Genomic DNA, 16,025 nt, shown 5'->3' with positions numbered 1-16,025 from the left:
AATCTTCTTGAATAGAAGTCAATTTCACTAAACCAGATATGCTTGTACGACACCGATGCCATAAAAAGTGTGAATGTCATCATTTAATACTTATATTGAATTTCTAATAATGGAACAAAACCTACAGTCATAATGCCTAAAGTCCTGTTTTGATTTCAGAATGATGGACTTGCATATGAGTATTACTATATGCCCTTGCCACTTTATATATAGAAGGGACAAGGACTTGATAATAGCATGAAAATAATCAAAACAATTGTCATAAAATAAATAATAAGGATTGAGTTGAATAGCTTAATATATAGATATTTTATTTTTCAGGTTCCAGCTTTAATAAATGCAGGACTACAGGCAGAAGCTCAGACATTTGTACAACAGTACCTAACAGCAGCTGGGGTGACAGTCTGAGAGGAAATTGAACAATTACTTAATACTAAACACAGCATATGAACTAGATTTGATAATACCAAATAAGCATTTAACATGATTTGCTTTTCTGTATTATGTAAACACTCAGGCTTTGCTTTGTCCTAATTTCATGACTTGAACTTGACATGATTTGTGCATGAATCAGAATTTTAAAGTGCTAGTTACAAATGTATACCATGGGTTAAAAGTCTCACTGTCATTGACTTAAATTATTAGATTTAAAATCTTATGTTTATATGTCATTTGCAGTTGTATGAATGATTTGAAAAATCTGTTATGAGAGTTTAACAAAAGTAGTCTTTAAGACTTGGTGCTCAGCAATGGCATATTTTGGTGTTGATTTATAGTTTGAATTGAAGAAACTATTTATTGTCCTACTGTAATATTGTTATATATGTAAACTTGCAACTGATTTAACTATGTTTGAATGTATTGTATATTACATTGTGACTTGTTATCTTTAAATTGCCATGTTAATAATATTTCTTGACATCAGTGAATTACTATTTGTTATTTATAACAGTTTCCATTACAAGGAAATAAAGGGAATGGAATTGTTATTGTAATCTGAGTATTAATCTTCTTACAAGGTCTCACCAAACCTTTGTTCTACCTTTTTCCTGGCTATTATTGTATCATCCAATGAAATCTCTGCCTCCAAGAATTGAAAGTATGTTTCATTAATAAATGGAGTATCCAAAAATTATCTTCAAAACAGAAAGCAGAGCAGAGTATTGTCAGATTCTTTTAAGCAATGTCTCCCTCATAAAACTGTTGTCTGTACTCAGAAGTAAAAAAATTGTGCTTGAAGGTTGCACTTTGTTAATACAGCTTTTTCTCAAACCACGCCTCTTTTGGGGAGATTTTGAATATGCATAGAAAATTAATTTTGTTTACATACTGGTTCCCAGTTATGCTTTCTGTGTTCCATCTCATAGAGACACATCTTGGAAATGTTACCAGTAAATATACATGTGCATATTGTTTACATTGAAATATGTGGTAACCCTTCATTGGAGGTAGGGGTAGATAAGAAAATTAGTGTTTAAACCCTGAAAAGTTCAGGGCATATAAATGTTGAAAATATGTCGCACAGCCCTATATTTTGACCTTTGAAAAAAAATGTAGTGCATATGAACTTTCAGTTCTAGGATAAAAAAAAAATCAAAATTTCATAGTAAAAGTGGTACAGTTTTAGGTGTAAAAGGAGTTCCTATGGGAAATTGCATTGTCAATATTTACAGAAATGCAACCTGAAATACCAAATCTAGGATTTTGATTTAGTGAATTCTAAATCAGAGTATGTTAATCGTACAAGAAACTTTTATAACCACAAGATCTTGACTCATATTCTGTATTTTAATCAAATCGAGTGTTATTGATTCAGTAAATAGAATATAGAGTAATGTCAATGAGAGAATAACACAAAAACAGAAAAGTTATAGTTATATAGACATGGTAGACTTTCTTCACACTAAAGGGGTGGTGGCTGAGAAGTCTAAGTAGTTACTACTGTAATCACTGGCCAGTCAAAACTGAGGTTGTGAGTTTGAAACCTCTTTGTGAGGGTGCACTCGACTCCAGTCCTAATTGACTAGGGTTTTACAATCAGAAGTTGGTGATTTTCTCCGGGCACTTGAGTTTCCTCTACCAATAAAAACTGGCTGGCACCAAATAGCCTAAATGCGGTGCTTAAAAGTGGCATTAAAACACCAAATATCAAATCAAATCTTCACACTAAAACAAGAAAGAAATTTAGAGATAACATATAGGGTATTCATAGATGGATTAGCACATTTTGTATATAAATAACAGATGGAAGCCAACTTAGTCCCCATCTTAACTTCCTTAACTCTTAAACTATAAGCAATAGGTCAACTATGTTTGTTGTATCACATCTGTTGAAGAATTGTTAGCTGTACATGTCTGCCTGGCATTATTCATCTGACCTTGACCTAATTCTCATATGGTTCATTGGTTAATGTTAAGTTTATGCGACAGTTGTAATAAAGCTTTATATTAAGGACTATCATTAAATATCAATGATTAGTAAATAAGGCGAGACATTTCAGTGTGAACACTCTTGTCTTATACTGTATGGAATAAGTCTTACTATATTTGGTGTATTGAATGATTGTAAGGTGTACATGTCAAACTGGCAGTTGTCATCTGACCTTGACCTTGTTTTCATGGTTCGGTGGTCAAAGTTAAGTTTTTGAGTTTGGGTATTTTTTTCTAATACTACATGTAATAGGTCAACTATATTTGGTGTTTTGAAATATTTATGATATACATGTCAGTATGGTTTTATTTGACCTTGACCTCATTTTCATGGTTTATTGCTCAGTGTTAAGTTTTTATGTTTTGGTCCGTTTTTCTTTAACTATAAGCAAACGGTCAACTATATTTGTTGTATGGAAGAATTGTTAGCTGTACATGCCTGCATGGCATGGTTCATCTGACCTTAACCACATTTACATGGTTCATTGCTCAATGTTTAGTTTTATTGGTTAATGTTAAGTTTATGTAACAGTTGTAATAAATCTGTATATTTAGGACTATCGACTTATTATCAATGAGTAGTAAAGAAGGCGATACATTTCAGTGTGTGCACTCTTGTTTCCCATTCTGATGATTTGTGTAGAGTTATAGTCCTTGGACTTAAGAAATTAACTCCAATGAGCAGCTTTCCACATTTCCGTCCTGCTTGCAGGTGGGGATTTTAAAATTAGTGTATAGTTATATCATGACAAGTTACAGATCAAGTTAGATTTTTGTTTCCAGTCTGATCATTTTGTGCAGAATTATGGTCCTTAGAATTAAAAAATTCACTTAAATAATCAGTTTTAAAACTTCTTTTCGTCATGTTTAGAAAAATTACTTCATATTTGTAATATAGTTCACACCATGACAATTTCTATTGAAACATATAAGGTATTTACCAAAACAACTTGGTAGACTGACAACAATATGTTTGTCTTGAGAAAGAAGTAGACTTAGAGAAGATATGCCAGAACCCCTATAACATTATTACTGATTCAAGGTCCCTAAATTTGTAACGAAGTTGCAAAATACTAAACTGATAATGTGTAAGGGAATAATGGACTAGCACATGGATGTAAGATTAATACCGGTACTTGAAAAGCACAATGTGAGTCTGTATTGAAGTTTTGTTAACGATTTTTTTATATCATATAATCACCAAAATATTATTTTCATAAGGAGAATTTTCTTTAAATTAATAAAATCTGCAGAGGGTACACAACAAAGTAGAAGGTAGATGAGACAAAACACAACATTAAAGAAAGGTCAAGAAAAGTTCAGTTTTAGATTACATTGGATACTTTTAGTTTGATACTTTTAGTTTGATACTTTTAAAAATGAAAATTGTCATTAATAAGTGTCTGGCTATTGAAAGTACTGTTAATTCAGAAATTATTGCGTGCATTTATTATTGTGATTTTGTCAATCTAGACTTAAATGCGATTATAATTTTTAAGATTTTGAGAAAAATCCTATTAAATTTATATAGAATATTTCAAAATGTGAGTTTAAATTATTGCGTTTACAACTCAGTCGCATTTTTCGCAATAATAAAAAACCTCGCATTAATTTCTGAATTTACAGTTATACAATTCGAATTTTGTATTGAAATCAAAGTTATTTAACAAAGTTTCTATTTACATATGCATTAACAAGGTCTATGTCATCACTTGTGATAACAGGAAACATGTTCACATAATAAGTTGGGGTCTGTAAAATTTTAACATTAACCATAACGCATTGAACCATGAAAAAGAGGCCAAGACTCAAAGTCAAATGAACCCTACCAAACAGACTTGTGACACGTGTACAGTCGGACTAACATCAAGAAGTTAGTCAAGTTTATTAGATACAAATGCATATAACAGATCAACACAACTTAACTCTGAAATTAATATAAAAAAGTTCAACTGTAATTGAAATAAAAACTTTAGATTTTAATTACTTAAAAGAAGCACGCTAATTAAATCTGTTAATCTCTTATAATTAGCATGTCGATGTAATACATTACATTTTTTTCTGTATTGAATTATGCTCACTGAAATTGAAGATATCGGAAGTAAACAAAATGTGGGAGGACAAATGTTTTAGAATATTACAAAACAAAATGCAAAGCTTAGGAACATCGATGAACTGCAAACATGTAAATGTAAAAAAATATTACGTTACTTGTGGTAGCAAGTGTCAGACTCACGGTGTGCGAGAGTACAAAAGTAGGGATTCAGATGTACAGTTCTACAAATATTTAATTTCAATTGTTCGCTTGGTCACTTTATCCATCTAATTGTAATAATAACAATTTCTATTACTAAAAATAAAGATTTCGATAAATGTTTGTTTAAATTTAACCCATTTGATTCAATAACATGTATTGTCAGCTGGACCGTATGCGTATACTCATACGGTCCGTCCGTACGGGTATAAGTATACAGTCCGGACCGTACGCGTACGGTCCAAATACTCATATGGTCTGGAACATACACGTTACCACCAACCACCAACACGTACACAAAAATATAGTAGACCTATTGTCCATAGTATCAGATGGACATTTACACGTTGCAACCATTCCATACACTAAATAAAGTTGACCTATTGGTACATGATAAACTGTCCATGAAAATGAAGCCAATGTCATATGAAACTAGCTGTGGAAACTAGAAAAATGCTTGTGTTTTACCCTGATTCCTCTCTGTTATGTGCAATTACCCCTAAACTCAATCCCAGCATTCCCTTTGTGATATGGAACATTAAAAGCTTGTGGTACAATGTCAGAGAGTCCCATACACTAACACAAGTTATTGTCTGGAAACTACTAACATGCTTGTTTTGACCCCTAATTCCTAAACAGAGTACTGTCAGTTTGTTAACACAAAATAAATACATTGAAACTTTATTAACACAAAATAAAAATCCATTGTAACTTTGTCATTACAAAATAAATACATTGTAACTTTGTTAACACAAAATAAATACATTGAAACTTTATTAACACAAAATAAAAATCCATTGTAACTTTGTCATTACAAAATAAATACATTGTAACTTTGTTAACACAAAATAAATACATTGTTACTTTGTCATTACAAAATAACTATATTCACGGTGGGTATGGTTGTCCTGCCTGCGAGAGAACGTTTCTCTGCTGGGATTTGGTCCTGTCAGGTGCTGGTGGGTCCTGATTCTGTGCTGGTGTGGTTTTTTTTTTACATTGTATCAGAACGGCAATAAAACGACTGTTTTGTTGCTTAATTTTTCTCTGATGCGTCATAAGTACCATGCAAAGTATATTACAACAATATTATATTGCAAAAGTCGTGCAAGTTCGTTAAACGGAATTGTCCTGACGCTGTGCTGGTGATAAGAAAAACGGTCCTGGTTCTGTGCCTTTATATTTTAGTTAAAAGTGGCATGTATTCAAGATCATTGATGTTGTACTGTTATTGACTAATTAAATGTTGTCTGCTTTCTTGAAATTGAGATTGTTGTGAATCTGTTTACTGTTATTATGAGAGAGAAAAAATACCCCTTTTTTATTTTATTTTTTAAATAACTGTAATCTTATTTTATTGGCCTGTTAATGGAACCCTTCTTGTCCCCTTTTAAGATAAGAAAATATGTTTACGATTTTCGGGATTACGATCATTTTGCAAGATCACCAAAATACGTTGTAATTTATACAATACTTAAATAAAGTAGATGATGTGGTATGTTTGTTGTCAATGGACAAATTTCCATAAGAAACCAAAGGAAGTATGTGTTAACAACCATACGTCATCGTACGACCCTTAACAATAACCCATAAAATAAAAATGTAAAAGGTTTTACATAAAAATGGAGAGCAAAAATATAGAACAAAGAACTTTCTGAGCGTTTGAATCATATATCTTTAGCAGCTTAAAACATATTTGTTTGTGAACAATTGAGTGCTGACTATAAGAATGACAATAGTATTGCGGGTTTGTTTGTTTGGCCCGTTTTTTTAGGGGGGATGGGGGATAAGTTAGAGCGAGGTTACAGTGAAAGTTTTAAGCTTGGAATAGTTTCCCGTAAGATTTAAAAGTTGCTTTTTAACAGAAAAATGTATCTTATACTATGAAGCTATTAAAAAATCACTTGCTGTATCTGTAAGATTTTTTCAACATATTTTTTTTTGTCTGAACGGTTATCAGGTATTTTTTTTTTCGAAAATTCGATAGAACACTAAAAAAAAATCACCTTTTTATGAAAGGGCAGACTAGAATATGTCAGAGAATGAAGACGAGATAACCTAGTGAACACTAACAAAACTAAGATTTCTTAGCTTTTTCATTTCAAAATTCCAAAATAAATAAATATTTTTGGATAAAGAATTACGGGGGAGGAGGTGAACAATGTGTCCTACTTTTCTATATTTAGATATGTTTATGAATAAAAATCAAATGTGCCTTAATTATAATTGAAAATTAGTAAATGGAAAAAATACCCAACTAAAATACACTTTTATTTTAATATTGGTAATATCACTAAGCTTTCAAGTTTTATGTGCTTAACTGTGTCTTTAGTATCCTTTATCTCTAGTTCGATGGGATAGATGCGTTCTACATAGTCACCAAATTTTGAATTGTTTAGTGAAAGAACATCATCTATAAAGCGGAAAGTAGAGTTAAAGGATATTGCTAACTTCTTATCCTTCTTCCTAAAAAGTTCCTGCATGAAGTCAGCCTCATAATAATAAAGAAACAAGTCAGCAAGTAGAGGTGCACAGTTTGTTCCCATTGGAATGCCGACTGTCTGTTGAAAAACACGTCCTCCGAACGTAACAAATATGTTGTCAATCAAGAAATCAAGCATCTTGATAATATCAGTTTCAGAGAATTTTTTGTTTGAATCAGAGTGATTCTTTACAAAGTAGGATTTATCCCTCCCTAAGACAAGATACTTGTATCTACGTTGGCTCAAAATGAATACATTGTAACTTTGGTAACACAAAATACATTGTACATTAATTAACATTCAAGTTACAATTGAGTTAAACAGTACTGCTTAAAGTAATATAGAAATAAATTGAGTTTAGTGATTTGTCGGTTTCTTCGTACCATGCCACATTGTGCATATTAAACATTCTATTCGTATAATTTTGAAAGTGATACTGTCTTGGTACCGTTTTTGTACGTTCATATGAAATTGCCTCTTTAATATGTATAGTATACAGTTTTGTGACTAAAAATCAAAATTGAACTGAACTTGGAAACAAATAACATTTTACAGATGACAAAATCACAGGCACAATTCGCTTTCTCAAATCGGTCCAATATCTTGCTTCTGTAGATCGAATCGATAATATCCTTATTGCAGTCCAATGAAAGTTCTGACAAAATATCATTTTTTAAGGTTACCGTTAGAAAATTTAATGATCTGCTGTAGAAAACCTACAGTCAAGTCATCACAGTGCAAAGTAATGAAACAAAGCAAATCCAAACTTACTTGTGACAAATGTAGCATAGTTTTATGCATACACTTTCTACAAATGGGGTCTCATAATTTCACAATCCAGTTAACAAGTAAATTTTGCGCCTTTCTATTTAAGATTCAGCTGATGTCTTGTGTTTGATTATCTCATGTGATCTTCATCTCATGTACAAATATTTAAAAAAGCTGGTCTTTAATTGATTGATGTCTGTTTAATGTACAGCCGCAAATTGTATAGGCATATTGAGTATACATTCGACTGGCAATTTGCTTCACACTATACAGAAACGACGAGGCGGATTTTGTTAAATGGATATAGGAAGATGTGGTATGAGTGCCAATGAGACAACTCTCCATCCAAATAACAATTTATAAAAGTAAACCATTATAGGTCAATGTACGGCCTTCAACACGAAGCCTTGGCTCACACCAACAAGCTATAAAGGGCCCCATAATTACTAGTGTAGAACCATTCAAACGGGAAAACCAACGGTCTAATATGTATAAAAAAAAACGAGAAACGAGAAACACGTATAAAATTAAAAAACAAACGACAACTACTGTTCTTATGACGGGTGCAAACTTTTGCAGCGGGATTAAACGTTTTAATGGTACCAAACCTTCTCCCTTTTTCTGTAACAATAGTATAACATCACAACATAGAAAAACACATGGTAAACTATCAATTGGAATGCTTGAGGGGACGACCATAAGATATTAAGGGGGAGGAGGATTTGTTTTTGATCAGTTATTTATTTTCGTAAACTAAGAGGACGGATTATTCATTTTCTGCACTATTGAAGCAAGATTTTTTTTATTTTCATCAAAGCAAGGGACTGATTATTCATTTTCTGCACTATAGAAGCAAGATTTGTTTATTTTCATTAAAGCAAGGGACTGATTATTTATTTTTACAATTAATTTATGATATTCGAAATCATACAATTTTTAAATGATTTGTTTATTATAAATAATTCATGTACGTATAGTCAAGACTTTATGTACCATGTTATCAGAATTATTCATCATCCTCTGCAGAAATGAATCTTTTATTTTCCCATCTGCATGTATACATGTATTGCTTACATACATATAGTATTAAAGTAAAATTAGAAGTATTGGAAAACATATTTCGCCGATAATTTTTTTTTTTGAAGGGGTTTTGGAGCCAGTCAACGCCCGAGAAGCTAAAGAACAAATGATGCAAAATCATGCTTTCTGGGTGTTCCGAAGACCCTTTCATAATCTGAAAATCGGCAAGTTTTGTTTTTATAATTTTTTGACAATATGTTGGTCTCAAATCAAAATGTATAAATTCAGTGTTAGAATTAAGTTTCTAGGGACAACATCAAAAGACCAATGTGCATGATAAAGCAAAAATGGAATTCACATAGTTAATTCTGTGGCTGCTGTCTTTTTTAAGCTCATGATCAAGTTCATAACACAATTACTAGATAACTAAGGAATTTCCGGGTGCGGGAATTTCTCGCTACATTGAAGACCTGTTGGTGACCTTCTGTTGTTGTTTTTTATTTGGTCGGTTGTTGTCTCTTTGACACATTCCCCATTTCCATTCTCAATTTTATTTACCACTAACAGAATACAGAAGGGCAACTTCATGAACAAAACACAAATAAATAAGAAACATTGATCCCGAAAAATCAGGGCTACGTCTGAGGGAAAATAGAACTTGCAAAGCACTCATCGTGAACATAGTTTGATATGGAGACAAGCGTTTGGTTTTGAAATTTCCTACAAAAGGCATTTGCCTCAATGTAATTTAATACGGCCCTGGAAGCAGTCAAATAAAAGAAAAAGCCCGAGAAAAAGTCAAAATAAAAGTGAGGTAAGGTTTCCAGAGACAATATACCTCAAGTTAAATGAAACAAATTTTCAGACATTTCAAGAATATTTAAATAATATTTATACTTTTATTATTTAAAAAATTGGAAAGTGTTTCCCAATTTTTTTGGGGAAAAAAGATGAATTTATGAAGAATCTGGTACCATCTCATACTTTCGATTAGACCTGCTGAGTTATTTATTTTCAAAACATTGCAAGTCATGTAATTTATTTTCAAAACATTGCAAGTCATATAATTTATTTTCAAAACATTGCAAGTCATGTAATTCATTTTCAAAACATTGCAAGTCATATAATTTATTTCCAAACTACCACAGATATTCCACAGTTAGACATTAAATTACCTTTACTCAGACACAGGAATTTTATAACTTCAAACCGACCAGTTAATGCTATTACTCCTCAATGCCAGTGTTTGGTCGAGCTAGAAAATGCCATTTTATAAGTTTGTATGACTCCATCAGGTATCCAAACACTGGCATTGAGGAGTAATAGCTCGTGCTATTACTCCTCAATGCCAGTGTTTGGTCGAAGTAGAAAATGCCAGTTTATAAGTTTGTATGACTCCATCAGGTATAGAACACACTTCAGTGGCGGATCCAGGAATTTTCATAAGTGGGGGCCCACTGACTGACCTAAGAGGGGGCCCGCTCCAGTGATTCCCTATATAAGCAACCAAATTTTTTCCCAAAAAGGGGGGACCCGGGCCCCCTGGCCCCCCCTTAATCCGCCTCTGCACTTTATTGTATAGCAATATAAAATTTCCCACAGAAAGTAACCAAAAGTTAGCGTGCAATAAATTCCAATATTGCACTAGTGCAATAAATCTTCAAAATTCATGACGTCACCAACGGCAAAATCTTAGTTAAACCATTTTTTACTTTCAAATATTATATTGTGATACAATAAAAGGGTTATTGCATGAATATTGTCCCTCGTAGAACATATATTGCACTCACAAGCTCGTGCAATATAAAATTCTACTCGGAACAATATTCCCCAATATTCATGCAATAACCCTATATTATCTTACGGTTACAAGAGCGCAATTATTCGTAATGCATTTTCCATAGGATACCACTAGTGTTCCGTATTTTTTTTCTCGAAGACTACACAAACTAGGGAAAAACGGGTGGCAGTTCCTGTTACTAGAAATGCCAGTGTTGCATTACAACCAACAAAAAATATAGGGTCATGCGGCTCAAATTGACCTAAAATGCAGTTGAAAAAAATCGTCTACTTTTTTCGCTTACTGAAAAAGGCATATTTTTAATGGCTCCGACATGCAGAAATTGAAGATATTTTCTATACTTCGTAAAATGTGAATATGATTTTCGGCAATTTTTAAACCTAATTGGATAAGCTTTCGATTAAATGTAATTCCAATCCTGTAGCTGTGAGCCAAAATTTGTTCCTGTGAAAAAAGTTCCAGTGGAACTAATTTCACATGAAATTTGTTCTTGGAGAACTTTTTTCACAGACAATTTCCATATAATTTGTTCCATCTCTATGAAATAAGTTCCACACTTTACCTTGTGAAATAAGTTCTGGGTTAGAGAAATTTGTTCCTTAACTAGTGAAATAAGTTCCATGTCTGTGAGATTTGTTCCCTACCTGGTGAAATAAGTTCTGGATTTGTGAAATTTGTTCCTCACCTGGTGAAATAAGTTCCTCTTCTATGAAATATGTTCCACTGGTTAAACAAGTTATCTTATATACTGAGCACTTGTCATCAGTGAGTTTAAAGTCATTATAAAAAAAACATGTGTTATATTGACATGATTAATAAATGTAATAAATTATAAGTGTAAACATTCAATTTGGATCCTAATTTGAGTAAATCAAAAGTCTAATAACATTCTCAATTAATATATATATAAGACTAAAAATTACACTTATGAACCAGAAAAGAGTAGAATAAGAAATAATAATAAAAGTAATTTCGAAGAAGAAAAAAAATATAGCTAAAGTTGAACATTTGTACTAATATGAAAAGAACAATGTAACTAATCAATTATCCGACGGAACAAATGTCACGCCGGAACAAATTTTTTGTTACATAGCAACCAATCAGAAGCCGTATAGGATTCTATTCTGAGTACCATCTAAACAAATAATTGCGCTCTTGTAACCTTACACTCCATGCAATAACTTGGAGAATGTGACTTCCAGTATTGACGGGCACGTTGGTTGTTATAAAGTTGACCCCCAAAATATATAAAACTTAAAAGGAGGGAAACATAGTTGAGTGTATGGATGTCACTGGCGGATCTCAAAATTTTCATAAGTGGGGGCCCACTGACTGCGCTAAGAGGGGTCCGCTCCAGTGATTCCTATATAAGCAACCAATTTTTTTCCATAAAGGGGGGATCCCCCCCCCCTAAATCCGTCTCTGGATGTGAGTTCCATATTTCTTTTTTTCTCTCTTATTTTTCTTTATTTTGTCCCTTATTTTTATTCTTTATCCCCTCCCCTTTTTTCTATATTTCTTTATATACAAAGCCGTTTATTGCTCACTTGTCCCCATTATTCTCTATTCTGTAACCACATGATACACATCCTCATATTGGATATATGTTTGACTTCAATTTTTAATTTGATGTCAGATTTGACATAATGTAAAGTATATGACTGTATAGTACATTTTTTTTTAGTAAGAAATCCTTTTTATCAGTCATATCAGAGACATAATATTCACCACTTATATATATATGCAGTATTTAAAACATTTTTTAAATTGTCAAGAAATTAACTACCTTTTTAATTAAAGTACAGTTGACCCAATTCCTTAAACTATGATAAAAAGAGAAACAGGTGTTAGTTAAAAAATGTTTGCATGCTGAAATGTAGGTCTTGGGACTAAAATAGAATTGCTATCCTGAACATGTGCAAAGCATGCTGGTGACTGCCAGTTGGTTAAGAGTCAGGTGATCTTGAAATGAACATTAAAATTACTGTTATCCAATAATATCACTGTGATGGTTTGATTGACTGCTGTCAGCGTGAATTTAGACTGAACTTCTGACAGTCATTCAGAACAGCACAAGACAATCAAGAACAAAGAAGACATTTTTTAAAGTTCTTACAGAAAAAAGACAAAGGTAAATTGTAAGTGTAACTATGGAATTGCAAAGTTGTTTTATAGTGAATATAATCCAAGGCCAGATTAAAAATTTAAACATTGCTGTTCTTATTGAAACACTGCCAATGTTTTCCAAACACTCTTGTTTTGTATGTGGCAGCAAGGCAATGGGGGTGGGGGTGGGGGGGGGGGGGGGGGGGGGGCAGGAGGATTTTGAAAATAAATAACTCAGCCTTGATAATCACAAAAATAAATGGTTTGTTCTGTGGTAGTTTGAAAATAAATAACCTGACTTGCAATGTATTGAAAATAAATAACTCAGCATGTCTATAGCTTCTTGTGCCTTCAGCGGTTCCAAAACCCTTCCAAAGACAATACTTTTCAAAGCGGCTAGGTAAAACTAGTTCAACTATAATACTATGTATGTATGACATACATGTATATTGTTTGGGAACATAATGATTCATTATTTATTATGTGAAGAAAATTATAAAATACTTAAATAAAATCTAATTATACAATTGTCTTTTATAATATTATTACTATGTATTTATGTTTCGTTCGTCCTGTATCACTATGTATTATCCTAAAATGTTTGTATATTATATTGTTCTCTTCTACACATGCAAGTATGTGTCTGAGGTTATCATGGTTATGAATGAAATCTTGAATCTTAAAATTTCTGCAGGGGATAATGATCTTTTCTGATTAAATGGTACATTATGACTTGACTATGCATGTATTATTCATACATGTAACTAACAAATATCTAAAAAAAATATGTTTTCAAATATCATTTATATTGTTGTGAAAATGAATAATCAGTCCCTTTCCTTAATGAAAATGAAAAATCTTGCTTCAATAGTGCAGAAAATGAATAATCTGTCCTCTCAGGTTACAAAAATAAATAACCGATCAAAAACAAATCCTCCTGGCCCCCCCCCAGAATATCAAATGGTCGTCCCCTAATAAACTTTTGACCACCAGCCTCAATATAAACTTTCTTATATTTTTGAGATGTCAACAATCTTTTAACCTACCAATTGATCCTTTTGAAGTATTGTTTTTAATTAATGCACTTTGATTTTATTTCACTTCATCCATCTTGAAAAGAAAAGCAAAGATTAAACTATCCACACAGTAGCTGTGGCTACCTTTGTTAGTCCTTGTAGTGGAAAACACCCTGCTTCCCAAAATATGTGCTGTGTTTTAAGCTCCTTGTTCAAATTAATTGTAATCCTAAGTAGCTGCACTGCAGTTTTTTTAAGTTGTGTTTTAGTTTAACAGCATATGATCTAGATGGGTAAAGGGCAAGTGAGTGCACATATCAATTCATACTGGTGTAATCTCTTATGCCAGAATCAAACCTTGCTAACTTGGCTTCATGTTGTTTGCTGTTGTTTATCTTTGGTTGGGCATTGGTGCTTAATGGGGTCTTTTAGTGATGTCCGGTATTTTTGTAGATTTATATTATGTATTATGAAAAAGTAAGCAAAAAAATCCACAAGCTTAAGCCACAGAATCTTATTATTTAGTACATTTTTGACTGTAAAAAGATATTGGAAGATGTGGTATGAGTGTCAATGAGACATCTCTCCATCCATTTCTATAACACAAGAGGGCCTTTCCATGTTTCTTCTTTAAACATTAGTATAAGTTTTTGTAGTTTTTGTCCTTGTTATTTTAAATAGCAAACTTTGCAAACACTTGTGTTGAGCGTCCTGTTTAATTTATACTGTGTGCAAAGTTATGGACACACAGACTAAAACTTTCCAACTAGCTTAAATCTAAACATTTGTGACACCATTGTCATAGAACTAACCTACAAATATTTTTTGTTGCATAAACATAAAAACTTGTGTTCATATCTAACTGGTTCCGATCCCTGATTTGTTACAGTTTAAAGGGAAATAAAATTGAGAAAGGAAATGAGGAATGTATCAAAGCGACAACAACCCGACCATAGAGCAGACAAACACAAATCAATCAAAATACAACCAGATGCTCCGCAGGGCGTAGCTTTATACGACCGCAGAGGTTGAACCCTAAACGGTTGGGGCAAGTATGGACACAACATTCAAGCTGGATTCCGCTCTAAATTTGGATTGTGATTAAATAGTTGACACAGCATAGGTTTCTGACACAGAATGAATGTATTCAAATGAACTTAAAATTTTTGTTTTCTCTTAGAGCAATTCACTATGCTGTTGAATATTAATCCTCTCAAAAAAATGTTTGAAGAAATTTTCTTTTTATTTATGAAATTTCGAATGAGAAAAATTGAACCCAATTTTTTAATCACATCCCCCTTTCCCTTATTCCAAAACTAATTTCAATTAAAATATTCTAATGGAGTTTGCAACAATTACTACTCATTTAAATACATCATAAAATATTAAGATGTAAAAAAACTGCTTTTTATCACTGAATGGTAAAGATTATTTAAATTTATCAGTTGGTAGTAAAAAGTGAATATACATTGTATATTGTATATAACAAAGATTTAAGTTGATTCTGGACAAAGAAAGATAACTCCATTTAAAAAAAAATTCTTGCAGATATTTCTTGCTTACTATACTGGACAAAGAAAGATAACTCTTAATTAAAAAAAAATTTGCTATTTCACAATATTGTGAAATAAGATATTTCTTGCCATTGCACAATACTGTGCAATTGAAAAGACTTGCTATGGCACAATACTTAATATAATAATTTTAGATCCTGATTTGGACCAACTTGAAAACTGGGCCCATAATCAAAAATCTAAGTACATGTTTAGATTCAGCATATCAAAGAGGCCCAAGAATTTAATTTTTGTTAAAATCAAACTTAGTTTAATTTTGGACCCTTTGCACTTTAATTTAGACCAATTTTAAAACTGGACCAAAAATTAAGAATCTACATACACAGTTAGATTTGGCATATCAAAGAACCCCAATTATTCAATTTTTGATGAAATCAAACAATGTTTAATTTTGGACCTCGATTTGGGCCAACTTGAAAACTGGGCCAATAATCAAAAATCTAAGTACATTTTTAGATTCAGCATACCAAAGAACCCCAAGGTTTCAATTTTTGTTAAAATCAAACTAAGTTTAATTTTGGACCCTTTGGACCTTAATGTAGACCAATTTGAAAACCGGACCAAAAATTAAGA

General features: G+C 32.2%; 1 protein-coding gene across 1 annotated transcript in view; it reads left to right on the top strand.

Annotated features, from left to right (window-relative positions):
- The window catches only part of LOC134681067 (exportin-2-like), a 32,193-nt gene extending 31,264 nt beyond the window's left edge, over nucleotides 1–929 (top strand). The window contains exon 27 of the mRNA XM_063540477.1: nucleotides 322–929. Coding sequence (XP_063396547.1) covers nucleotides 322–408 — 87 coding nt within the window. The 3' untranslated portion in view covers nucleotides 409–929. The remainder of the gene's footprint in view (nucleotides 1–321) is intronic.
- The last annotated feature ends 15,096 nt before the right edge of the window (nucleotides 930–16,025 follow it).

The sequence above is a fragment of the Mytilus trossulus genome, chromosome 1, assembly GCF_036588685.1.
Source record: "Mytilus trossulus isolate FHL-02 chromosome 1, PNRI_Mtr1.1.1.hap1, whole genome shotgun sequence".
NCBI classification, from domain to species: Eukaryota; Metazoa; Mollusca; class Bivalvia; order Mytilida; family Mytilidae; genus Mytilus; species Mytilus trossulus.
The sequence above is the reverse complement of the archived record's forward strand: the minus strand, read 5'-3'. Positions and strand labels throughout refer to the sequence as shown.